Below are 26,787 nucleotides of genomic sequence, written 5' to 3' on the forward strand. Positions count from 1 at the left end.
AAAATAAATCTTTATTTAGATATTTGTAACGCGTTATTTTCTGCTGTCACAGTGACAGAACCCATACACACCACACACACACACACCACAGAGCAGCAGCCTTGGAGCAGTACTATAAACACAGCCGAAGGCAGGCACACACTATAGTCAATACCTCATTTTGATTCAAGTAATTGTGTTAATGTTCTGGTCAGGTGAGTGAGTGAGTGATAGAGTGAGTGAGTGAGTGATAGAGTGGGTGAGTGAGTGATAGAGTGAGTGAGTGATAGAGTGAGTGAGTGAGTGATAGAGTGAGTGAGTGAGTGATAGAGTGAGTGAGTGAGTGATAGAGTGAGTGAGTGATAGAGTGAGTGAGTGAGTGATAGAGTGAGTGAGTGAGTGATAGAGTGAGTGAGTGATAGAGTGAGTGAGTGAGTGATAGAGTGAGTGAGTGAGTGATAGAGTGAGATAAATGCATGCAAAAGAGAGAACGAGTGACGTACAAACAGCACACTGGATAACCCCTCTCTGAGTCCCTGTGAAGGGAGAGACTATAAAAAGCACAGAGCGCCGGGTGACTTTGCGTTTCAAAACGAGACGGCTCCCGCCGCTGTGACTAAAATACACACTTTGACAGATGAGCGCCTTACATCCTATGTATTACACACCCGAAGCTGAGTCCTAAATGGTAACTTATTCCCTACACAGTGCACTACTTTCGACCGGAACATAAGAGCCCTGGTCAAAATAGAGTGCACTATCAAGGGAATAGGGATGGCATTTGGGACACACCCCATGCAGTATGTTTTGCTGGACTATCAAACGACTGCCAGAAGACCATTGAACAGTCGTGATGCATTATGCATGATGCACCTGGAAGGAAGAGCCTACTTTATATTCTGGAAGGGCTTTTTGCTCAAAGACTATTTCACATTTAATCGGATGGAGAGTATTTCAAGTCTGGTTTCTATGTAGCTGTTTCCAAGCTGCTTTTTCAAACGCTCCGTTACATTCTTATTTCCTTAGCTATATTATCAAGGGTATCTAATAGACGAAAAAAATGTCAAGATATACAATGAAACCCATCCCCAAACATATCTACTCCGTCACACACACATTTTTGATGGAGATGCCAAAGGGGACTCTTCCCTCCCCAACATACAACCCCTCACATACCACGTCATGCCAAACCCACTTTGTCTCTGCCCAACCTACACACACAAACCATTGGACTGTAAAGGGCCTCCTCTCACAGAGCACTGGGGGGCATAAAGCAGGCTAGCATCTCCCATACCCTCAACATCCCCTCACACAGCCCTAAACCCATGCCCCCACAACACGCACACTCCATGACCCACCTCGGGGCTGTCTCCCAGGGCACTGGGGGGGCTTAAAGCAGGCTGGCATCTCACATACCCTCACACACAACCCTAAACCCATGCCCCCACAACACGCACACTCCATGACCCACCTCGGGGCTGTCTCCCAGGGCACTGGGGGGCTTAAAACAGGCCAGCATCTCCAGCAGGTCGAACAGGGTGGTGAGGTGGGGCTCCTGGAGCAGCAGTAGCATGGGGATGTGCTCCTTCTGGGGCGGGGGGAGACACGAGGCCGGAAGCTGCACCCCCTCGCCCTTACGCTCCCGCCGTGGGGCGCCCAGCGAGACAAACACCATCTGTAAATGAGGAGAGGGAGAGGCATGAGTGCCATAGCTGAAGGGGCCAATCGTGTGTTATAGGCATTGCGGCTTTGAAAGCCAACGTTCCCCCGTTCGCAGAGATATCGTTCACGTAAAACGCTGCACATGGTCGGCTCAATCGGAAATGGCCTTCAAAAAGCCACAATGCCTAATAACCTGCGATCAGTTTGAAATCCCCGGGCGAATATGTACGCCTAAGTGCAGACTGCCAAGTGTGTGTAGGTAGTTACCTGCATGTCTTTGAAGCCCAGCTCATGAAGGGTCTTCTCATCGTAGTCCGTGGTGAGCTCATGTCCAGAGGAGATCATTCTGACCGGGCCCATCAAACCACCTGACGGAAACACACACACACACACACACGTTAGAAACACACACTGGCGAAACACCCAATACTAAAAGCGGCTTCTGATCCATTCCTTTAGTGAAAAACCATGACTCAGATCTGAAAGGACGGCATAGAAACGGTGTAATCCTTCCTTCTGAGGTGATTACCTCAATAGATCTCTGAAGGAAGTGTGCATTTCTAATGAGGGGGTAAGGAAACCAGTCGCTACATAAGAATTGCCCTTCGGAACAAAAAACAAATTGATTCAATTAAATTCAATTAAATTCAAGACTACTGACACCACAGGCCCTGTTTGAATACCCCTAAAATACACGGTGAGATCAGTGATTGCTTCAAAAAGGGAAGGATGCAACAGCCTTGGGGAGAATCTCAATTGCATTTCCTTGATCCCATCCAATCACATACTCATTATCCAATTGTTTTTTTGTTTTTTTAAAGGCCGAGGAGAGGATGTGAGGAATCAAGGAAAAGCAATCGAGATTCTCCATTGGTATTGCCGCCACACTGGATCAGGGGTCAAAGGTGAGAGGTGACAGACCTGGGAAGTCCCCCTGGCGGCTGCTCTGCCCAAACTCCTGCAGCTGGGCCTGCTGGTTCATCTGCTCCTTCTGCAGGTTCTCGTACCAGTGGGTCACCTCGGCCCGCAGGTCTGCCACCTGGTCACTGGGGTACATCTCGATGGTCATCTGGTACCACATACACAGGTAGGAACGTAGACACACACACAGACAGACGCAACACACACACAGACAGAAAGGGACAGGCGCACGCACACACACACAAAGGCAAGTGACCAAACAGACACACACACACAGACGCAACACACACACAGACAGAAAGGGACAGACGCACGCACACACACACACACAAAGGCAAGTGACCAAACAGACACACAAACGCGCACACACAGAAAAAGTGTGTTAGAACATCCTTTACAAACATCAAGAATGAGAACACAGCATTCTTCACAGTAGTATCACAACAAACACTTCTACTCCATAAAAGTATGAAATTAGCTTGCACCAATCGTTTCCATTCATTTTGACATTGTGGCCTGTAGATTTTCCCTAACACCACAGAACACAACAGCAACAAGAGCATTTGAGTGTTTCCAAGCGACCAAGGGTTAATAATTAAGTACCAAGATGCTGGGTACTTTCTTGGGTACCTTGTCGGGCAGGCCGGCGGGCTGGCACACGATCCTCAGTGGCAGAGACTGCTTGTCGCTCAGCGCCTTCAGGTGGCTGCTGATGCCCGTGCCCTCGATCTGCCACTGACGCAGGTGGTACGCAAACCTGGAGAGGGGGCGGGAGACAAAGAGTGTTGGGGGTGCAGAGAGAAAGTGAGAGAGCGCCAAAGAGAGACACGGTTCTTCGTGCTGGTTGAAATTAGCGTGGGAGTTGAGTCGGGGGGAAAAGTTTGGGTGAAGGGTGGATGGGTCAGGAGAACTGGACCAAGAGCTTGTCCTGTAGCTCTCCAGGTCCAGGGATGATCTCTACTAGGCGAGGCGGAAATATAGTTGATGATAAGCAGTGTGCTGGTTAAGTTTAGAGGTTCAGGGCTTAAAGTAGACAGGTTGAGAGGATGGAGATGAGGAGCGTGTGTGTTTCTCTGTCAGAGAGTTTCGGTGCGTCTGCTTGCGTACATGCATTTGTGTGTGTGAGTTCCCAACCTGCGTCGGAAGGCCTCCAGGTGGGTCTTGAGCATGAGCAGGCCCCTCTCGATGACGGTGAGGCTGGAGTGGGCGTCCTTCTCCAGGTTGGCCGAGGTCATCATCAGGCTCTCCATGCACTTACTGATGAACTCCTGCTCCTTCTCCAGGCCCGTCTTACCAGCTGGGGGACGGAGACGGACACGCAACCGCAGAATCAATATCGGCCAAGATCGGAAATCAGTAGGTCATCGCGGTGACTCCTGATAGGCACGTTGCAATAAGCCGAGCTTCTAGGCAAACGTCTAAAACCGCTCGTTCAAAATAATAACTATAAAGTAGGATGTTTTGGATCTGGACGTGCTGCTGCGGACAGGTTTTTCACTTCCTTTTTTGCAGCAATATAAAACAAGGGTGTTATGGTGGAGAAATTCTACTAGGAGTCTTCAACCGTGTACCGACTGAAGGTCCACTGACCGTTGATGTAGTAGGAGTTGATGTACTGGATGGCAGCGCGGCTGATGTCAGCGGACTGGGCCCTGAGGGCGATGCCCCACAGCTGGTCCATGCCACACAGCTACAGAGGAGGTGGTCAAAGGTTAGAGGTCATGGACAAGCGTTGACAAGGTGACAGCAGGGTTCAGTGAGAGGTATGGATGGGCCTGAAAGTTACCAAACACCGATGACACAAACCGTGTGTGTATAAGAGTGTATGTGTGTATGACCAACTGTACTCGGGTGGGTGTGTTTGTCCCTGTGTGTGTGTGTGTGTGTGTGTGTGTTTGAATCCTTCTCTGTAATGTGATTTGTGGATTCAAATAAAGTGTGTGTGTGTGTGTACCTCGCAGTTGGAGCCACTGTCGTAGGCGCTGGTGGCCAGACGGGCCAGGTTACAGAGATGCTGGAAGAGGTTGAGGCCCGTCATGCTGATGGTCTCCGGCTTCAGCTGGGGCATCTGAGGAAACAGGAAGGGCAAACGGTATTACAATGACAGAATCTGAGACTTTAAGACCAATGCTTTTAATGCCAAGGCTTTTCAACGATTTGGGCAACTTCTCCGATTTGTTTCCCCGTCTCGTGAATCACTTTTCAATGACCTTTCACAATGAATTGACAACTTTGGGACTTTTTAAATGTCAACCTCCTCCCACCCCCCACCCCTTTTTTTGTTTGTTACAGATTTTAGCTATCAATGTGTTTAATTGGTTTTTAGCTCAGGTTCGCCATCACAGACCACGTTGGAATGACCCTTGTCCAACACCCCTCCCCACTAAGACCAGATGGTCCAATCCGGTCGTACCTTTTCCAGGAAGAGGTGTTTGTAGGTCTCCATGCCCATGGCGTGCTGGTCTTTGCTGCGGACCTGGTTGAGGAACCAGTGCAGCGCGTCGTCGTAACACTCTCCGTCCTCCACCAGGCAGTGCCACAGGATGTCCACCTGCTCTAGACTCAGTCCTGAGGGAGAGGAGAGGCTGTTAGCGTGTTCATATACAAATACCCCGCTGTTATATATGCACACATTCCCTGCTGGGGAGAGGAGTTAAACTGGTGTCAGCGTTGGTACACAACCACACACTTCCTACTATAAAGGGGAAGATGAGCGTATCACTCCCACACTGGATCCACAATAGGCACACAACCACACAGGCAGATAGTCATGTACACCACCTCCACATTTTCACATACACACAATATAAATGGTTCCCAGAGAAAATTGGCTGCAGTATTAATCCTTCTGTGTCCTGATCGGGCGCCACCATAAGACTGCAGGGAGTCTCCCAGTCGACCTCTAAATCAAAAATATTAGCTCCCCTTCACGCATACACAAAAGCGTGCAAACACGCACACAAAAGTCACACAAACATACACACACACACAGGCACGACAAACAGGCATACACATAAGTAACACACACAGCTATGAACAGAGTGAATTAGCTAGGTAGATCCAGTCACCCCTCTGGAGACGCCAGAGGACAATGTGGTCTCTGTTGTAGGAGAGAGAAGCTCAGCAGGTTGCACATCTCCTCCAGGGCCAATTCCATTCCCAGGGTGTAGCCAGCCAGCCATAGAGGGAGAGAATGATAGGGAATGTTTCTGTTGGACTGTATGTGAAGACTGGGTCATGTAACGGAACGCTGGAATAAGTCTTCCTTATTGGACACGTCATGGCTGAAACACTCGCCGTTTCAGTCTGTTTCGCGCCATTTGGTGCCTAATGAACACGACCCTGTTGACTTACTGAAGTGGTCTGGGGAGCCCAGTGTGGAGAAGACACAGGTCAGGAACTGCAAGCGAACTTGGACTTCCGCACTGTGGCCATACCTGTGATCGCATAGTAATCAAAAGAACATATTTCAATAATGAACTATTCCGTTTCCTTTTGAACTGCAACATCACTCGAACGTACATTCCAATGCGTTTCAAATAAGGAAATCAAAAAAAGACTAGCCACGCTCTCTGTGGTTCTGTCAGGACAAAACATGCACGTGTCGTTTTGTCCCGGCGGTCCCTTAAAGCAACCAGCACCTCCCGAGCTGGCCACATACACAACCACAGAGTCACGGTCCGCAGCCATTGCACACCAGAAACGCACTGCAGCGAGACTGGTCGGCTTAATAAGCTGCAGTTACATTGGTGTACCTACAATACATGCTGTGTTACCAAATATGTTGCCATACTCCACAGTAATAAGACTGTTACCGTTGTATAGTTACAAGGCAAAGTCAATAATGTCAATGGGGGAGTGGGTAGGGTAGTGGAGAGAACGGGTGAGTTACTCACAGGGCAAACTTGTGCCTCTGCTCTCGAACTTCCTGGATGTAGTGCAGCAGGTTCTCAAAGAACAGCTTCATCATGTGCAGCTCCTTCTCCGCCCACCTGAAAGACCCGGAAGTTCGGAAATTCATTATCTGCTCCGATTTCGGAGCACTCTCGCCCGAGTGTAAGCAGAGCGCAGAACAACTGATAACGGCCGTTGAATATGGCCGGTGTAAGTAAACGTCTGCAAAACAAACGGAAGTAAACTGTAGCCAGCAGCACAGTTACAGTCACCAACAGCTCTGCTCGGGAGAGTAAAACGGTCAGAGTGAGGTGTTCTAGCATTTGTGTCTGGAAGTAGCTTGCAAGCTAACCAACGTTAGACAGTTAGATTGGGTGCTTAACTGCCGTGTGAGAACACTTCTGAGAACGCTCAGATCAACCCTATTCCTCGGCCAGAGCGTCCAGTGTGCGCTCTGAACGCTCCGAGTGCAAAACACTCTGAATTTACGAACGCCCTGACCGGCAGTCCAACGTGAATTTACGAACATTCCAAATGTCACAAAAACAGTAGTTATTGTCACAAAGTTATGGTCACAACATGTCCAATATGTGCAAATCTGTTGCATTGCCAATGTTATTCTGTGATGCCATGTAATGGACAACGTTTGTCTGTTCTAATCACGCTGAGGGTGCGATGCTTACATGGTGATCCAGTGGGTGTCGTAGCTAGAGCCGAACTGCTGAAAAGTGCCGAACAGTTTGGGAAGGAGGCGCAGGGAGACGACCACAGATCTGTGGGAGAGAGAAGCATGGAGTCAAAAAACAACTTTCACATAATAGCTAGCCCACGAAGGGATAATACATTTGACACCAATTCATTTCAGAGCCATGTTGTTCACACAGACATACACACTCATATATATATACGCACACACCTGTGGTGGGCTAGGTTCTCCAGGCAACCCTCGATGAAGCGCATGCGGATCTGACGGTCGGTGAACCAGCACACCAGAGAGCACAGGAGCTTCTCCGCCTCGTTGATCAGGCCCTCCGACAGGTGGATCTGACGGAACAGGGAAGAGCGGAGAAAGGTCACTCGCACCTCTTTCTAGACTTCAGAATATCACAACAGATCCTAAATTAATAGCGATAACTAACCTCAATAATAAATGAGCTGCTCCTCGAAACCTGAAGGAGGAAGTGACGCTTTCTCCTAATATGTTGAGTATATTTAGGAGCTGACAAAACGTGTTTTCCACACAGTAACCAGGTTTCCATCCAACCATTTTTATCCGAGTAAAGTACCCGTTGAAAACGCATAACAGGCCTGGGACGGCAGGGTAGCTTAGTGGTTAGAGTGTTGGACTAGTAACGGAAAGGTTGAATCCCCGAGCTGACAAGGTACAAATCTGTCGTTCTGCCCCTGAACAGGCAGTTAACCCACTGTTCCAAGGCCGTCATTGAAAATAAGAATTTGTTCTTAACTGACTTGCCTAGTAAAATAAAAGGTTAATTTTTTTAATTTTTTTTTTTAAATTTAACTGTCAAATTGTCGAGACAAGAGTGGATACTTTTTTTGGTCGTTGATTAGAATATGCAACAAATTACATTGCAAATTGCACAATTACTGATAGACTAACCATGACTGAGATATTTACAGTCATGCGACGCTGTGCGTGGTCTTGTCACTACAACTTGAAAAAGCATGTTTAAGCAGTTTATTAAGCTCCAGATGAATCATTTATAATGAACTTCACAGGGTGGTGAAAGTTGACAGTAATGAGCTTGATGCTCCTATCCAATAATTATCAAGGGTCTTCATTTGTATGCTGGTGACATGATGATCGGTGATTGGCTGCCTATAACCAAATATAAATTCTCGCATTGTATTTGCGAGCTGTTGACTATAGAGTGGGCACATTTGCTAGTTATCATGGACCTTATGTGTCAAAACTATCGACAGAGTTAATTAAAGATAGGACACTACTCCTACTCCCCCCTGCCCAGTTAGATTAACAAGAACTTAAGCTTTCTGCCCATATAAGACATGTCTATGTCCTGGAAAGTTGGCCATTACATCATTGTAGTCACATTAGCGCACGTTAGCATCAACTGTCCTGGTATAGGGACACCGATCACGTAGAGGTTAAAAATGGGTTGGAAAAGCAGACTTTTTTTAAATGTATTTTTATTCGGTGAACATTTAGACAACAAAAAGGTGTCACTTGTTTCTGGGAACTCAAACTCTGCTTCTATGCCGCGAGGCTTCAAGGCTGTCTGACTACAAACATGCTACATGCTTTTGCACAGCAAGAAAGTCGCTACCAGAATGCTTTCTTAGTGCACGGTGTAATCCAGTGTCACGGTTCTTACCGCGTCCTCATCCTGCACCAGGTCCCAGAGCAGCGTGTTGCCCTTCTTGCACACGTTGTCCAGGTTGATGTCAGTCACGGCGTTGCCAGAGTACTGGTGCTTGTGGACCTGCGGGCCTGCAGAGGAATAAAACACAGCCGCTGGTGAAAAAGAGAGCCATAAAAAAAGGTTCAGTAAAGATTTACTGAAGTGCTAAAATGTCAAGCTAAAATATCATGCTAAAATGTGGCAAGGATAACAACAAATCGAGTGACACTAAGAATGGCAATAAGAAAGCAGCCATATGGAACGCCCAGACGGTCACACTTACAGGTAGAAGATGATTTTTTATTATTTAGCAGACGCTCTTATCCAGAGCAGTAGTGAGTGCATACATACACCGTGGGAATCGAACCCATAACCCTGGCGTTGCAAGCCATTGGCGGCAGGTTGCCTAGCGGTTAGAGCGTTGGGGCCTGTAACCCAAAGGTTGTTGCATCAAATGCCAAAGCTGTCGTTCTGCCCCTGAACAAGGCAGTTAACCCACTGTTCCCTGGTAGGCCGTCATTGTAAATAAGAATGTATTCTTAACTGACTTGCCTAGTTAAATAAAGGTTCAAATTTAAAAAAAAAAATAAAAGTGCCATGCTCTACCACTTGAGCTACACGGGATTAACTGATGGTGAAAGCGTTTGACTGGATTGGTCCATCCAGACGATTAGTAGAACCATAACTACATGATTCGTGCCGCTGTAAACTGAGGCCCGTTATTGGTGTGCAATAAGTGGGTGAACCGTTCCGCGAGTGCGGTATTCTGTGAATTTTCCAGCCACGATTTCTGGGAAACCTGGGAATTTTGGGGTAAATTGAAGTCAATTCACAACCCTAGGTGCACCGTGCAGTGCAGCCTACCTTGCACCATGTGCTCGTGGTAGATAGAGGCCAGGTTGGGCAGGTGCTGCTGCAAGTGGGAGCTGAGCTCGGCGTGCGAGTTGATCTGCACCAGCTCCTCCTCACAGCCAGACTCCTCACCGTCAAAGTCGGCCATGTTCTTCTCCGACTTGGCGCTGATCTGGGAGCTGCTGCAGGACACGTCGTCTGCGCTCAGCATGTCGTCCGCCATGTGCCTGGTGGATGATTCAATGTTAGAAGGGCAATGCATGTTGTTGTCACTTGAATAAGCCTAAGATTCACGTTGCAAGGAAAACAAATACATTTACACTGAATGTACAAAACATGGCTCTTTCCATGACAGACTGACCAGGTGAATCGAGGTGAAAACTATGATCAATTACTGATGTCACTTGTTAAATCCACTTCAAATCAGTGTCGATGAAAGGGAGGAGACAGGTTAAAGGATTTTGAAGCCTATAGAGACAATATTTTTTATTTCACCTTTATTTAACCAGGTAGGCAAGCTGAGAACAAGTTCTCATTTACAGCTGCGACCTGGCCAAAATAAAGCAAAGCAGTGCGACACAAACAACAACACAGAGTTACACATGGAATAAACAAGCGTACAGCCAATAACACAATAGAAAAAAATTAAGTCTATATGCAGTGTGTGCAAATGACGTGAGGTGGTAAGGCAATCAATAGGCCATAGTAGCGAAGGAGTTACAGTTTTTTTTTACAATTGAGACATGGATTGTGTATGTGTGCCATTCAGAGGGTGAATGGGCAAGACAAAACATTTAAGTGCCTTTGAATGGGGTATGGTAGGTGCCAGGCGCACCGCGTTGAGTGTGTCAAGCACTGCAACGCCGCTGGGTTTCACACGCTCAACAGTTGCCCGTGTGTATCAAGATTGGTCCACCACTCAAAAGACATCCAGGCAACTTGACACAACTGTGCGAAGCATTGGAGTCAACATGGGCCAGCATCCCTGTGGAACGCTTTCGACCCCTTGTAGAGTCCATGCCCCAACGAATTGAGGCTGTTCTGAGGGCAAAACGAGGTGTAACTCAATATTATGAAGGTGTTCCTAATGTTTTGTACACTCAGTGTACATCTAGTTCCTCATGACAAATGTAGAAATGATTGACTGGACACTTCTACACATCTATGCAACTACAGGCAACTCAACTGTCTATAGATGGTGTCTAGACTCATTTGGACGCCGACATAATTGCTAGTAGTTGGTCCTGATTCAACATGTAGAATCGGCCACGGACAGTTCGTCTTGGTTGGGGTCTGTAGTCGAAAGAAGCCTTAAAAAGAACCTCATCTCCCGAGTCAAATTTGACGAACATAGAACATTGTGAAAGAGGAGATATAAAGAAGATAACAGGTTAGCGTAAAGAAAGCAAAAAGAGATGGTGATAGTCTTACCCTTCGTGGTGGTGGTGATGGTGGTGGTTGTGGGGCCCGATGAAATGTCGGCAGTTGAACAGCTCGTTGCCCATGGCGTCCCCCAGGAAGTCCCCGGGGCAGGGCAGGCAGGTCTGCTCCTGGGGGCCAGGGGCCATTTGGGATGAGGGGCCTCCCATCTCTGAATGTTGTTGTTCGGGCCCATCAGGCCGGGCCGAGCAGGCGTCCAGCATCCTCATGCGGCCCTCCATCGATACCGCAGCCGTTACCATGCCGACGGCTGCCTCGGGGTTAAAGGGCAAACATTTGGGTTTTGGTCCGTCTCCTGCCCCTCTCTCGGCCCTGTCGCCATGCTCCTCCACCAGCGCCTCGCCCGCTTTCCGCTTCCTGACCTCCGGCTGGTCCCGGGGCTGCTTCTGCGGGCTGCCCTCGGCCGCTACTCCCCGGTTGTTCCCCTCTTCATCCTCTTCGTCGTCCTCTTCGTCGTCCTCATCTTCGTCATCTTCCTCCTCCTCCTCCTCCTTGAGGACCTCGCTGTCAGCCATGTCATCAGAGTGCAGCTCACTGCCTGGGCTTCCCGCTGACTGGCTGGCACGGCTGGAGCCCGCCTCGTTGCTGGAGCCCTCGCTGTGGCCACTGCTGCTGCCGGGCCCACTGCTGCCCTCCTCCATGCTGTTGGCCGTCTCGTCCGAGCTGCCCTGCATCGACTCCTGGACGGGGCGGAGAGAGGAGACTAAATCAGTTCCAGTTAAACCGGCCATACATCAGAACCACGAGACGGGGATATTGACTTAGATTAGCTTTTGGATAAAAAGTCTAAAAAGTTAGCTATTGGGGACAGTGGCTAGGCAAACAAAATAAACATGGCGTGGATTTCTGAACAGCGCTGGAAAGTAACAACAATTCCCATTAAATGTATTGAGAACGTGCATCACTTGTTTCTCTAGCTAGATGGTGTGAAAAGGGTACTGGAGTGCTACTAACCTCCGTGTCAGAGAGTCTCTGCTGGCCCCGTTTGCTGCCGCCCATCATCTGCTCGTCCATCTCCATGTCGCTACCGCCGCTGTGGTGAGTGTCACTGTTGTCACTGCTGTCCGGGCTGGCCGCTGGGGAGCCTGGGTCGAGACGAGAAGCAGAGGCTTGATGCATCAGATTCCGCATCTCACAAAACATAAGGTAGTCTATATACAGCAGATATGTTTAAGAGCATATTTATCTAAGCAAGTGGTAAACCATGGTTACTGGTATCTAAAAAGGTGTTCAAGACTTTTGTTCCATCCCAGCACTAAAACATTCGATTCAACACCTTAATTAGCGCTGGACCAAAAACATGCACCGGAGTTGTTGACTACCACTGATCAAACAAAAGGTATATCCCTTGAAATACACAGACACAAACACAACCATCGTACCTTTCTTGTTGCCCATGGGGACGCTGGTGTTGAGCAGCGAGGCGAAGGAGCTCTGCTTGGAGAGCTGGGCCTTTGCGGACAGGGCGTTGTTCCACAGAGCCTTGATCAGCATGGAGGCCAGGTATAGGGTCTGGGGGAGCAGCATAGAATTACATACAGAATCACAATTATAGGATCTTTATGGTGGGCAGGTGACCAAGACAAAGAGCAGCTCTGTTAGTTAGACTAGGTGTATGTGACTATAAAGCTCCTTATCAAAGTCTTTTTATTTTTGTATTTCACCAGGTAGGCCAGTTGAGAACAAGTTCTCATTTACAACTACGACCTGGCCAAGATAAAGCAAAGCGACAGAGTTACACGTGGGATAAACAAAAGTACAGTCAATAACACAATAGAAACATCGATATACAGTGTGTGCAAATGGAGTAAAGAGGTAGGGCAATAAATAGGCCATAGTAGCGAAGTAATTACAATTTAGCAAATTAACACTGGAGTGATAGATCTGCAAGTAGAAATACCGGTGTGCAAAAAGGCAAAACAAAGTAAATAAAAACAGTATGGGGATGAGGTAGGTAGATTGGATGGGCTATTTACAGATGGGCTGTGTACAGCTGCAGCGATCGCTAAGCTGCTCAGATAGCTGATGCTTAAAGTTAGTGAGGGAGATATGTCTCCAACTTCAGCGATTTTTGCAATTCATTGGCAGCAGAGAACTGGAAGGAAAGGCAGACAAAGTAGGTGTTGGCTTTGGGGATGACCCTTGAGATATACCTGCTGGAGAGCGTGCTACGGGTCGTTGTTGCTATGGTGACCAGTGAGCTGAGATAAGGCGGAGCTTAACCTAGCAAAGACTTATTGATGACCTGGAGCCATTGGGTTTGGCGACGAATATGAAGCGAGGGCCTGGCCGACGAGAGCATACAGGTCGCAGTGGTGGGTGGTATATGGGGCTTTGGTGACAAAACGGATGGCACTGTGATAGACTGCATCCAATTTGGTGAGTAGAGTGTTAAAGGCTATTTTGTAAATGACATCAGCGAAGTCGAGGATCGGTAGGATAGTCAGTTTTACGAGGGTATGTTTGGCAGCGTGAGTGAAGGAGGCTTTGTTGTGAAATAGGAAGCCGATTCGAGATTTAATTTTGGATTGGAGATGCTTAATATGAGTCTGGAAGGAGAGTTTACAGTCTAGCCAGACACCTAGGTATTTGTAGTTGTCCACATATTCTAAGTCAGAACCGTCCAGAGTAGTGATGCTGGACGGGTGGGCAGGTGCGGGCAGCGATCGGTTCAAGAGAATGCGTTTCGTTTTACAAGCATTTAAGAGCAGTTGGGGGACACGGAAGGAGTGTTGTATGGCATTGAAGCTTGTTTGGAGGTTTGTTAATACAGTGTCCAAAGAAAAGTCAGATGTATACAGAATGATGTCGTCCGCGTAGAGGTGGATCAAGGAATCAAGAGGGACATCGTTGATATATACAGAGAAAAGAGTCGGCCCGAGAATTGAACCCTGTGGCACCCCCATAGAGACTGCCAGAGGTCTGGACAACAGGCCCTCCGATTTGACACACTGTACTCTGAAAAGTAGTTGGTGAACCAGGCGAGGCAGTCATTTGAAAAACCAAGGCTGTTGAGTCTGCCGATAAGAATACAGTGATTGACAGAGCCGAAAGCCTTGGCCAGGTTGATGAAGACTGCTGCACAGTACTGTCTTTTATCGATGGAAGTTACGATATCGTTTAGTACCTTGAGCATGGCTGAGGTGTTGCACACCGGGGAAAGTACGGTGGGATTCGAAATGGTCAGTGATCTGTTTGTTAACTTGGCTTTCGAAGACTAGAAAAGGGAGGGCAGGATGGATACAAGTCTAACAGTCTGAGTCTAGAGTGTGTCCCCCTTTGAAGAAGGGGATGACCGCGGCAGCTTTCCAATCTTTAGGAATCTCGGGACGATATGAAAGAGGTTAAACAGACTAGTAATAGGGGGTTGCAACAATGACGCATAATTTTAGAAAGAGGGTTCAAATTGTCTAGCCCAGCTGATTTGTACAGGTCGAGGTTTTGCAGCTCTTTCAGAACATCTGCTATCTGGATTTGGGTGAAGGAGAAGCTGGGGAGGCTTGGACAAGTAGCTGCGGGGGGAGCTGGTGATATTTAGATCAAATCACACTCGACATTTGATTATCCACTCCTTGCCGTGGCCTAAATTTGCTTAGTGTTGTGTTTCCTTGCCACAATACTAACTAGTATCGCGATACTGGCATCTTCCCGGATCTAGGTAATTAGTAGAATAGCATCAACTACCATTGGGCACTTATGGTGTGTGGTGTGTACCTGTTCAGTGTGCGCGCTGGGGTGCAGGCCGGACACCAGGTTGAGGACGTGGCGCAGCGGCACCGGGTCCAGGTTCTTGATGAGCGAGGGGAACAGGTCGTGGATGTAACGGCTACAGTGCTTCAGCTACATGGGGAGAACAGATAGAGAGGCAGGGTCAAGGAGAACTTCAATGGAAAAGAACAAAAAATAAATAAATGGATTATGATAGCCAAACTAATTGGTAGAATACAGTAAAGAAAAATAAGTTAAAAATATGCATACAAATTCAGAGTAGGAGTGCCGCTCTAAGATTAGGTCCCTCAATTTGATTAGAGGCTAAATGTATCCTACAAATCCGCATTTCTACGCTGAAAATCTATATACATGCGGCCCCTGGTGTTTAGGACATAGTTACCTGAGCTGCGGCCCAGATGCAGTCCACATGCTGGGTGCTGAGCCTGCCCTCTGCGGCAAGGAAGTTCAGGATCACTTGGCACTGCTTAATTATCTGGAACGACAACAAAGAGGCACAAACACAAACTCTGCATTATAACAGGGGAGTTAAAACACAGATTGCCCATAAAAATGTATCGAATTGGTGTAAGAACTACTTGGAATGGGAAAACTCACCTCTATGTGCAAATTTGGTCCAAATATGTGCTCCACCACATTGTTGTTGATTAGCCAGTCAGCTAGTTCCTTTGCTATTGACCTGGAGGGACAGTTTGAGGTACGCTGCTTTTACGGTCCGTGACGCAGTGCTAAATCAACTCAATGGACTTACGTTTCATTGTAAAAATCGACACAACTGACTTGAGTTTCATTGTAAAAAATCTAATCAATTGACTTACGTTTCCGTGTCGGACACCAGAGACTCATTATTACAGACATCGTTGAAGGTGTGGAGCTGATTCTGTGGGGAGAAAACGAGTTGTAAAAATGTAATGAATGTATGCATGTACACACCAGTGTACTTCATTTATTGAGTTATTGACCCGTGTGTAAAAGTCTTAAGATACATTAAACTGAAAGTCCTAGTGAAGCTTTAACAATGTACACCTGTGTCAAAAACAAAACAGCTGCCACAACGTGCTTCACAGTAACCCGGCCTAGACTCCTCCCAAAGAGCAAGCAACACGGCAGTGTGCGAGTCTCACCGTGATTTGGCTGAGGCCGGCCAGCCTCATGGTGAGCGTGGGGGACATGAAGTACTTGAAGGCCAGGTCCAGGCTCTCCTTGTCGAAGCACAGTGCGCTGTCCAGCGGCTCCTTCACCGTGCTCCACATCAGGTCGGCCATGTTGCGTGCAGCGCTCTGACGCAGCTCCTGGTCCGACAGCTTGCACAGGTACCTGGGGAGGGACACATTTGGAAAGAAGTTACTTGTGAATTGAGTTAACTTTGTTTAAAACAGGAAGTTTCTTCATTAGGAAATACTTTTAATTTTGTTCTGTTTAGTTTTAAAAAGTAGAAGACATGGTAGACAGGTTGGACATAATGACTGGACAAATGGGACTAAACAGTCAGGACTAAGTGTGGGGCATCTATCGAGGCTGGCTGCAACACTCAGATGAGGAGAACTGTGACAATAATTGGCTCCAATGAGAATCAAGTCTTTGTGATCAATAAGATACAGTATGTATCTTTTTAATAACTTCTGAGAAAAACAAACATTTTGCTCAATTCAGGAGGAAGGAGTGATACGCTATAAGGTGTCAATGCACTGGAGTCATAAATTCACATTTCATCATTCTTCGTCGACTAAGGATCAAAATGAATAAGGAATGTTCCATTTGGACATCAGGACCAGTTAAACCAGCCCACCCAGGTCACATGACAGAGGTATGACGAGGCCTGCGAGATGTCTGGCTGCTCCAAGGTCATATGAGGAGAAGCTGACTGGAGTACTGGCCACTGTTACCATGGCGAGGGAAGCTCTTCCTAGCAACACCAGTTGGTGGCACAGCAAGAGAGGGCTCTCAGCTGCAATTGCTTTCCATCCAGAAAATATATATACAGTCAAGTATCTGACCGAATTTTGAAATTCAACTCAAATACAAAAATATGCTTGCTTTGTAAGAGCATCCACTTAATTCATCCTAGATTTATGCTAATCGACTGCCAATATGCTGGATTACACCATTTGCATAATGTCCCCCTAATACTACATCCAATATTCAGGGGAGCATCTCTATCAAGTGAGTTTGATTGTGTGTTGGAAAGTGGCGGGCGAGTTGAACAACACCGCACTGTGTATACAAATTCAATATGCATCTCAAACAGCCCCTTGGGCCATTTCTGACGAGAGGGGCTCCGACTGCAACAGCAACTCTCCTCTCTCCGCCCCATTTTCTTATTCTCTTACAATGACTGCAGGGAAAAAAAGCACTACGCAGAAGTATGGGATGCCGTATTGTATAGAGCTGTATTTGATATGGGGAAAACGGCATGACTAACATTAACCGATATATTCAATAAAAGATTTGTGATTCAATCTGTATTGACACATGCCTAAATAGGGATTTCAAGGCACTAGTGAAAACTCACTGGTGGTGAGAAACTAAGTGAAGACTTAATTATCCTCTTTACTCTGAAGTAAATAGAGATGTCACCAAAAGAGTTTCATTGATATGGAGTGCGTGAACTTACCGTATTACATACGTGCGGAACGGTATGATGTGCTGCATGACGGCGGGAATGTGCAACCATATTCGGATCTGTGTGTGTGTGTGTGGAGAGAACAAACAGAATTGGAATCAGACTGACATCCCTTGAGATGTGTGAGTAGCAGTGGAAAACCTAAAAATGGATGCCACTTTAACAGAGCTGGCTGACAACTGATTAATTGCAGTGAAAACTGACGGAGAGAGCATTCACAAATGAAACAGCGGTGCTATAACATAGAAACTGCATCAAGAACATCTGCATATGGAGCTGAAACAGCATCTGGAGGTAGTGGTAAATATGTCCAGGATTGGGTGGCTAAATATTAGGCGGTTGGGTTGGGCTGCAATGTTGGGTGGCTGGATTAATTTGTTGGGCGGCTGGATTAATTTGTTGGGTGGCTGCCAAGTGGCCTGTGGTGCCATTTTGGGATCAACTCTTACTCACATTGGAGACGATGGTGATGAAGGCGTGGGCGATGGGGAAGGGCAGGCTCTCCGGCGTGCCTGACTCAAAGCAGTCCTTCATGAGCGACAGGCCGTGCTTGCCACAGAACAGGCAAACATAGCGCAGCAAATGCAAGGGGACCTCCACATCCTGGTCACGGGGAAAAACAAGGTCAATGCAACTTTATTGTCCACACGGAAGTGGAAAACTAACTTTGGCTTCGTATCGCAAATCATAGTGGAAGAGACTAGCGTGATTGGTGCAACTCAATGGTTTCAAGTGGTTTCATACCCTCATCTCCTTTTGGTTATCAGAACTATAGATTGAAAGCAATATGGTGGATGGATGTATACTGGGAATTTGCTTTCACTTGTCTAGTTCTTTCACACCATCTCATGAAGAAGAAGAGATTATGGCTTTTTTGCTTTTTTTACAGCCTATTCAGGACAGAGTACGCAGACCAGAGCTGGGTACATAGTATATGAAATCTTTGAGCATTTGCTTAAGCCTGCCTGGTGTGCCAGATAAGTAGGGAGCTTCATCAATAAGTGTATCGATGACGTCTTTACCGCAGTGGCCGTACGTACATACTCCAACCAGAAGCCATGGATTACAGGCAATATCCGCAATGAGCTAAAGACGCTTATAAGAAATCCCGCTATGCCCTCCGACGGATGTGGCAGGGCTGGCAAACTATTACAGACGACAAACGGAAGCAGAGCCGCAAGCTGCCCAGTGACAGGAGCCTATCAGATGAGATTAATTACTTATATGCTCGCTTCGAGGCAAGCAGCACTGAAGCATGCTTGAGAGCACCAGCTGTTCTGGACGAATGTGTGATCACGCTCTCCATAGCCGATGTGAGTAAGACCTTTAAACGGGTCAACATTAATCTGGCCTCAAGGACATGTACTAAGAACGTGTACTAATTAAGAACATGAGCGGACCCACGGGCAAGTGTCTTCAATGACATTTTCAACCTCTCCTTTTCTGAGTCTGTAATACCAACATGTTTCAAGGAGACCACCATAGTCCCTGTGCCCAAGAAAACTAAGGTAACCTGCCTAAATGCCTACCGACCTGTAGCACTCACGTCTGTAGCCATGAAGTGCTTTAAAAGGTGGGTCATGGCTCACAGCCAACACCATTATCCTAGAAATCCTAGACCCACTCCAATTTGCATAACGCCCCAATACATCCTTTCACACCTGGAAAAAAAAGGAAAACCTACATGAGAATGCTATTTATTGACTACAGCTCAGCGTTCAACACCATAGTACCCACAAAGCTCATCAATAAGCTAAGGATTCTGGGACGAAACCCCTCCCTCTGCAACTGGATCCTGGACTTCCTGACGGGCCGCCCCCAGGTGGTAAGGGTGGGTAACAACATATCTGCCACGCTGATCCTCAATACGGGGGCCCCTTAGGGGTGCGTCCTCAGTCCCCTTCTGTACTCCTTGTTCACCCCTGACTGCATGGTCAAGCACTACTCCAAAACCATCAAGTTCGCTGACGACACAACAGTGGTAGGCCTGATCAACACCGATGAGAATCTATAAGGAGGAAGTCAGACCTGTTCATGTCTTCCCTATTTTCCAACAATGTAGAAAATAGATAGTAAAAATTCAGAAAAACCCTGGAATGAGTAGGTGTGTCCAAACTGGTACTGTACATATTACCTCAACTAACCTGTGCCCCCGCACACTGACTCTGTACCGGTACCCCCTGTATATAGCCTATTCTTTTATTATGTTAATTTTTCTATACATTTTTTTTTTTACTCATGAGTAAATACTTTAAAACCGCATTGTTGGTTAAGGGCATGTACATGCCGCCCCGGCAGCAGGGTAGCCTAGTGGTTAGAGCGTTGAACTAGTAACCGAAAGGTTGCAAGTTCAAATCCCCGAGCTGACAAGGTACAAATCTGTCATTCTGCCCAGTCAAGCAGTTATTAAATTAGCCTGAGACAAATTATTGTACTCCGGGGAAAGATCGACAGTACTTGGAAGTGGAAATGAGCCTCAATTTAATAAAAACTGCAGTAAATAAAATATACTGCAGACACATTTCACACCTCATGTGTACGTTGGCCTGAAAACCACAAGAGGGACCTGAGATCAGTGTTTAGAGAGCCTTCTCCCTCTGTCTCCCCTAGTCCTAAAGGAAACATTTGTAATTGGACCCCCGAGGGAGAACTATTCTAGGACCCATTGTTAACCAAATCTACACCAAACCTCATCGAGTGAAAACCCATTACAACAACCTGGGAACAGTGTTCAGAGTCCTGCCTCCCTACACTCCCAGTCCTGACATAGCTGTTGGGTTCTGGGCATGCCACTTTTCATGCAGCTTCCCAATAAAATATAAATAGAGCCAAGATGTCATAAATCACTAAGATGAGTAACATGACCACAGGAGAGAGGAGAGAGGACGAGATTGGCGATTAGTCAAACAGGCAGCCCAGACATTAAGGCATGGGATGCATCCCAAGTGGCGCCCTATTCCCTATATAGTGCAGTACTTTTGACCAGAGCCATACGGGCCCGGGTCAAAAGAAGTGCACTCTAAAAAGGGAATAGGGTGCCATTTGAGAGACGTAGATGTTGCTGTAAAGAGTTAGAACCGACACAAAGCGACAATCAGGCAGATTGAGTATTGCGTTTTCCTTACGTTCATGTCGCAGAAGGAGCCGAGGATATTGCTTTCATGAGCAGAGATGTCCTGGAAAAAGGAAACAAAAAGAAAGTATGACGACTATATTGTATACTGAGAAATGTTAGAGAACATGGAACAACAGGATGACACCAATGTCATTGTCAAGTATTAAGTACCCCATGGAGACAAATACTGATTCCATAATAGAGTTGTATGTATGGGCGCATGTTACGCTTTTACCTCTATGGTGCAGTGTGTGTTGTGGGTACGTATTAAACCATTAATGCTTTGGTGGGGTGGGTGCTGTGTAGGGGGGAACCATGTTATGTGTTTACCTCTACAGTGGGGTTTGGGTATGTATTGTGTTGTATCAGGGTGTGTCATTCCATTACCTCTATTGTGGGGTGTGTGTTGTGTTTGTAAGCCGTGTACAGTGGGAACTGGATCTGGAAAATCTTGGCGGCGCAGAGCAGCAGCTTCTCCCGGTCCTCTGTGCTCCATGAGTCAAACATGTCCTCCTGAGCCTGGCTGTCCGTACTGCTGCTAGCTCCAGCCTCAGACGCCCCAATACCACTACTATTTTCCTCTGGCTTGAGGGCCTCCTGCTCGGCCTTGCTTGTCCCCTGGACTGGGTTCTGGTTGTTGTTATTCTGGTTCTGCTCCGGTGCGTCCCCGGCGGCGTCCTCCTCCGCCGAGTCCCTCTCCACATTCAGCGGCTCATCCTCAACAGGCGAGGAGGGTGGTTGCTGGGGGTGTGGCCCTACTCCAGTTATTCCGCCCTCTCCCTCGCCTCCCCATTCTGTCCCGGCCCCCTCCGTGCCACCTGCGGCCCCGTCCCCGGTGTCGGTGATGCCCCGTTGGCTGTTGGTGCTGCAGAGGCGGTCCCTCATGCTGGTGACCTGAGCAATGACCAGGTTGATAAGGGCGTAGACCAGCTGGTTGAACACCTCCAGGTGCTTGTACTCCTTGAAGCAGCATAGACATTGCCTGTGGAGGGAAAGGAGTGGTGGCCAGAGGGATTGTGTGAAATACGAATCACGAAGACCCACCAGTGAGTCGCATTCAACTCCTACTGGGGTCACAGTTCGAGGCTGACTCATTCCATTTGGATGGTCAACGAATCATAACGTTTGGGAACCATAAAAAGGCAATGCACGGTCCACACTGCAGTGAACTGTAGCTTCTGCTTGTGTTGGCCTCAACAACCAGCCATCTTGAGAGAGACTCATCTACGGGCTCAATTCAATCAAACTTGCATTGAAGTGAATAAGGCATAGAAAAATACTTTTCTCCCATATTCAAATAAAATAGCAAGAGGAGCCTAGTTTTAGGTACTTGCAACAGAAAATATTCAGTTCACTCACTTTCTGAACAAGACATGAAAGTAGGCTTTAGTTGTATTAACAACAATGCAGAATATGCATTGTTGGAGGATTTGATTGAATGAAGCCCTTGATCTACTGAGCTCTGTTCATGAATTCTGTTTCTTTTGACAGTTACGTAATGTTAAAACGCATGTCTGACTATATTACTGACCATCCTATTTTAGAACCCCCCCCCCCCCATGTATTTTCATAAGACAGCAACCAATTAACACACATAAAGGATCCCACACAAATGACAGATCCCACTAATCAGAAACACAAAGAGAAGATTGCAAAAGTAGAAGACTGGCTTCAGTCACGTTTCCCTGATTAGTCAAGCACTTTTCCCCCTGATCTCAGAGAGTGGGAGAACTACTAGGAAAGGTCAATAACTCCTCAAGGCTCTTCTCCGCACAGGCAGGCAGGCACGCACACATCTATCTAAACAACAATAAAACCACCACTAAGCAAGATGAAAAACCTATTATAACCTACTTGTCCTCTGGTGACCTTAGCGAGCCTACATGCTAAGCTACACTTAAAACACATTGGTTAGCCTTTGGCGCTAGTAATAAATTATGAATTCATGGCTGATAATGACTTCAGAGTTATCCAGGAGCGGATATCCTCCCCTTTTCAATATGAATGGTCTACGTTCCAAATGAAACCCTTTTCCCTACATAGGGGTCAAAAGAAGGGCACCTGGTCAAAGTAGTGCACTAAATAGGGAACAGGGTTCCATTTGGGACGAATCCGTGGAAGAATAACGAATGCGGGGAACAGAGGAGAGCGGGAGACTGACCTCTGGGTCCATGAGCTGATGTAGCTGAAGACTCGTAAAGCATGCTCCTTCTTCAGCTGTAGGCCCTCAGTGCTGTCTGCATCCGATACTGGAGGGGAGAGAGAGCAGACAAGGTGGTGAGCACAGTTCAAATGTACATGGAAAAGGCAAGTGTAGGACATGACACTTGACTCACGCTGATTGTTCAAAGGCTACTAGCCTATATAGTGGCCACGCGCTAGAAAATAGCACACATAGGAAGCTGAAATTGCAATGCAAATATTTTAGACATTATCCAAGACCGTTGAAGAGGGAATAGTGGTTGTCAGACACTTTGCTTCAACAACAACAACAAAATATATTTCCCGAGGCGCAATGCGAACGGTCCTTTGGTCAACAGGAGAACAGAGATGATCGTCTCTCTAGTCTGGATGGGAGACTGACCCATGGAAGTCTCAAGCCTCTGGTGAGAAACGTGCCTCAGCACCACGGCGCCAGACGAGGCTCCCCATCGCCGACCACTAACAGGTACACCAAAATGCCTTCCCAAGCAGCATTGGCTTGTCAGCTACTGTATTATGTGTTGGTGACGAGGAATGGGGGTAGAAATACATTTCACTATTTGAATAGTATCAGACATTGTCGTCGGTATCCGGATATTAGAAATATACTAACGTTTTTAACCTGAGCACTGCTGTGCGAAAATGAGGCTGGCGCTCTATCTCTGCTCCTGCTTGGAAATGCCGGTGAGATGGGAGCGAGCAGACAGGCAGAGGTCGTGTCTACACTTGACACTTACATGCGACTTCTGCTATCAGAACACGAAGATCACATTGAAAAGCCACTTTGCGGTCTGACTGTGTTCAGATCTGGCTGACCACTTCAGGAGATGGTCAGGGACGCATTGTGTGCCAATTTCTCCTAAGTCTGGATGTAAACAGGCTACCGAAATCGCATACAGTGTGCGATGTTATCAGCAAGCACTCCACCCACAAGTCTCCAGAAAGCGTGTGTTTTGGGACCGAGAGGCACCTTTTCAGTATATTGCTGGAGGAAATACACTACCGGTCAAAAGTTTGAGAACACCTACTCATTCAAGGTTTTTTCTTTATTTTTACTATTTTCTACATTGTAGAATAATAGTGAAGACATCAAAACAATGAAATAAATAAACTTACAAAAACATTTTTTGGGGCTGAAGTTATGCTAACCCGTTTGCGTTGCTTGCTCTTGACTAGCTACAGAGGTTAGCTGGCTCATGTGCAACACTAGTTCGCTACTGCCATCAGTTGTTGCTGTATCATATTTTGCCTAGTCCACAGCTTTTCGAATGCATACTGGCATTTGAATCTAGCGCTGGAAAAGGGCATCCGGACACACTGTGGACACCATAGACACATTTAAATGTGGGTGCAGGCGCATGACATGTTTGGAATTCCATAAATCAGAACTCTATATCAGAATACTAAATCTGCATGAACTGTCAAGTCTAGACACGGCCAGAGAGAGAGACGCTGCCTGGCTACAGCCTAGACTAGCTAACTTGTAGCAGGCAATGTTATTTATCATCCCATGCAATAGTGCCCGTCTTGACTGGAGTAGCCTACAAAAAATAATTTTGCTTCTGTAATTTAATTCCGTCTCAATGTGAAGTGAACGCTCACTACACATTGAGCCTCGTTGATTGGCCAACATAAAACAACAAGTGACACGTGAAGGCTACCAGACAGCTTCCGGCATTGTTTAATGGGGCAAGTCATAAAAACTTAAAACAGTTGATTTTATTAAATTAATCATTTGAAATGTCACAGACCTTGTATGTAACAATGTCACATGGATATTTAAATTTAGAAAATGCCTGTGTTTAAATAGGCCTATATATTTTCTTGATGCAAAAATGTATTCCCACAAGTATTCAAATACTAACATCCTTTAAGATATTCGTAAAACCATGCACATCCCTATTGGTGACACACGAACACACAGTCTCAAAACAAAATGTAAGCGACGTGTGGGGAAAGGCATGTCCAATGGAAGGTTATTGCCGTGTCAAAAGTTCAGCTCTAACATTTCCGTGGAAAGTGCAGCATTGCCTATATTATTCTGCAAACCCAAAGCACTTGTGTCTTCACAAAGTCATTGGTGTAAATGAAAAACATTTGTGACACTGGGGAGGCTGCATTTGTGACGCATCATTTTCAGCCGCACCCACAGATCTGTTGTTGTTGTTGTACCAACAGCCTATTTTCTGCTCTCAGAAAAAGAGAACATCGGACCATATTGTCGCCTCCCATTGGCGTACATGCCGAGGCTACTAACAAGAAAAGCAAAAGGACACCCCGATGAAAGCGTTAGCTGACACGCAAAATGACTTAGCCCACATATTAAAGGCTTTTTAACTTGTAAACCCACACGAGTGCTTCATGTTAGAATTTTTTTTATGCCACTTCAGACCCAATTTTTGTTGGGCTTTTCGAGTAATATTTTCACAACAAGAGCACCTGTGGTTGTTTTGGAATAATTGAAGAGTTACTGCTACTTATTTTTCTTCACTACTAACTGAAAGTTAGAAGTTTAAGATAAATTGCTAATGAAATCAACTATACATTGAATATTGCACATTATGTTTGAGGGAGAAGTGTCATTTAAAAAAGGCGCAGCCTACATGCAAACTTTGTGACAAAGTTTCCATACACGACTGACCTAGGCCTCAATGTCACATTCTTATCATGCATAGTGCATAATAACAACCACTGTGAAAAATGGAGTTGTGCCAAAACGCTACCAAGAGAAACAGAAAACAAAGTGGAACTAGTGTCTAGGTAAGTGGGTCTGTTCTTGAGATGAAGAAACAACAAACAGGGTTCTAAAGTTCACCAGGGCAGCTTGTCTTAACTCTGACCTAACTGTGTCTGCCTTCATTCCCTTTTCAACCACTTTTCTTTTCTTTTTTTATCTTGAACTGGGCTCGGCCAAAATTCCCAGCTCCCTTCATAAAACAATCCATGACATTGTGTTCAGAGGCCTGCACCAAAAACATTCAGATCATCCCCAGATAAGACGATCTGGATATCCCAGCCATTGTTCTGACAGCAAAGCTTTGAGCTTGTAACAAAAACATTAGATAAGTAAAATAGACACCTACAACTCAGTAGTTCTCAGCAGGGCTCTGCTGTGCTCAACTGCCTGTGTTGGTGGAAGTAACGTCAGTTGGCTTAGGTGCTGATCTAGGGTCAGTTTGTCTTTTTATATCAATGGATTAGTATTAGGTTAGGGGTGGGCATGTAAGCTGGTCCCAGAGATCTATGCTCAAGAGCAACCTCTGCCTTGCTGGCCACAGTGCCAGACAGCATCTTAAAGCAGGGTGTGTGGAGATTGACAATGGCAGTCACATGTTACATTTTAGTCATTTCGCAGACGCTCTTATCCAGAACGACTTAAAGGAGCAATTCGCAGCGTCTTCAAGGGGCCATCGACAGATTTTTCACCGAGCTGGCACGGGATTCGAACCAGCGACCTTTTGGTTACTGGCCCAACACTCTTAACAGCGAGACTACCTGCCACCCTGCAGGATTACTTCCACAGCATATTCAATAGCAGGTTGAAACCCTTAATTCCCTCAGTAAATCCCTCACTTCCCTTGCATGCATGCAGCCACACACAAAAAATTCACAGCTTCATGCATGCCGCAACAGCAGATTTGGGGTCAGGGGTCACCTAGTGAACGCACACATGGGGCTGCCAGTCTCACACACAAGGGGCTGCCAGTCTCACACACACGGGGCTGCCAGTCTCACACACACGGGGCTGCCAGTCTCACACACACGGGGCTGCCAGTCTCACACACAAGGGGCTGCCAGTCTCACACACAAGGGGCTGCCAGTCTCACACACAAGGGGCTGCCAGTCTCACACCCTGGCGCTCGAGACAAGACTCTCACACCTCTACTGGCAGCAGCCTGGTGCCAACAAACACTCACACAGGGGTGTACTCTGTTTTGCTCAACAGAGGGAAGACCCCCGTCACATGTAAAACAGCAGCTCTACTGTGA

At 46.7% G+C, this 26,787-nt stretch overlaps 1 protein-coding gene and 1 non-coding gene across 8 annotated transcripts in view; both read right to left on the reverse strand.

Annotated features, from left to right (window-relative positions):
- Positions 1-26,787, reverse strand: part of LOC135522363 (ubiquitin carboxyl-terminal hydrolase 34-like) — a 55,078-nt gene that overhangs the window by 26,111 nt on the left and 2,180 nt on the right. For 2 of the 7 annotated variants that reach the window (XM_064948581.1, XM_064948571.1), the window contains exons 2-28: positions 22,758-22,845; positions 20,984-21,578; positions 20,607-20,657; positions 17,935-18,084; positions 17,473-17,540; positions 15,983-16,175; positions 15,677-15,738; positions 15,456-15,537; positions 15,241-15,333; positions 14,844-14,969; positions 12,512-12,641; positions 12,084-12,214; positions 11,121-11,809; positions 9,702-9,916; positions 8,811-8,926; positions 7,373-7,500; positions 7,140-7,229; positions 6,459-6,554; positions 5,917-5,999; positions 4,976-5,130; positions 4,517-4,630; positions 4,153-4,252; positions 3,697-3,859; positions 3,193-3,319; positions 2,563-2,710; positions 1,909-2,009; positions 1,451-1,654 (exon numbers count right to left, since the gene is read on the reverse strand). In XM_064948581.1, the coding sequence (XP_064804653.1) occupies positions 1,451-1,654; positions 1,909-2,009; positions 2,563-2,710; positions 3,193-3,319; positions 3,697-3,859; positions 4,153-4,252; positions 4,517-4,630; positions 4,976-5,130; positions 5,917-5,999; positions 6,459-6,554; positions 7,140-7,229; positions 7,373-7,500; positions 8,811-8,926; positions 9,702-9,916; positions 11,121-11,809; positions 12,084-12,214; positions 12,512-12,641; positions 14,844-14,969; positions 15,241-15,333; positions 15,456-15,537; positions 15,677-15,738; positions 15,983-16,175; positions 17,473-17,540; positions 17,935-18,084; positions 20,607-20,657; positions 20,984-21,578; positions 22,758-22,845 (4,298 nt within the window). Of the gene's footprint in view, positions 1-1,450; positions 1,655-1,908; positions 2,010-2,562; positions 2,711-3,165; positions 3,320-3,696; positions 3,860-4,152; positions 4,253-4,516; positions 4,631-4,975; positions 5,131-5,916; positions 6,000-6,458; positions 6,555-7,139; positions 7,230-7,372; positions 7,501-8,810; positions 8,951-9,701; positions 9,917-11,120; positions 11,810-12,083; positions 12,215-12,511; positions 12,642-14,843; positions 14,970-15,240; positions 15,334-15,455; positions 15,538-15,676; positions 15,739-15,982; positions 16,176-17,472; positions 17,541-17,934; positions 18,085-20,606; positions 20,658-20,983; positions 21,579-22,757; positions 22,846-26,787 lie in introns of all 7 variants that reach the window. The other 5 variants (XM_064948546.1, XM_064948536.1, XM_064948589.1 and 2 more) reach the window with 4 other exon arrangements.
- LOC135524960 (small nucleolar RNA SNORA70) lies at positions 6,170-6,303 on the reverse strand. Its single transcript, XR_010453051.1, has one exon. It is a non-coding gene; the product is annotated as a small nucleolar RNA SNORA70 (small nucleolar RNA).

The sequence above is a fragment of the Oncorhynchus masou genome, chromosome 4, assembly GCF_036934945.1.
Source record: "Oncorhynchus masou masou isolate Uvic2021 chromosome 4, UVic_Omas_1.1, whole genome shotgun sequence".
Lineage (NCBI taxonomy): Eukaryota > Metazoa > Chordata > Actinopteri > Salmoniformes > Salmonidae > Oncorhynchus > Oncorhynchus masou.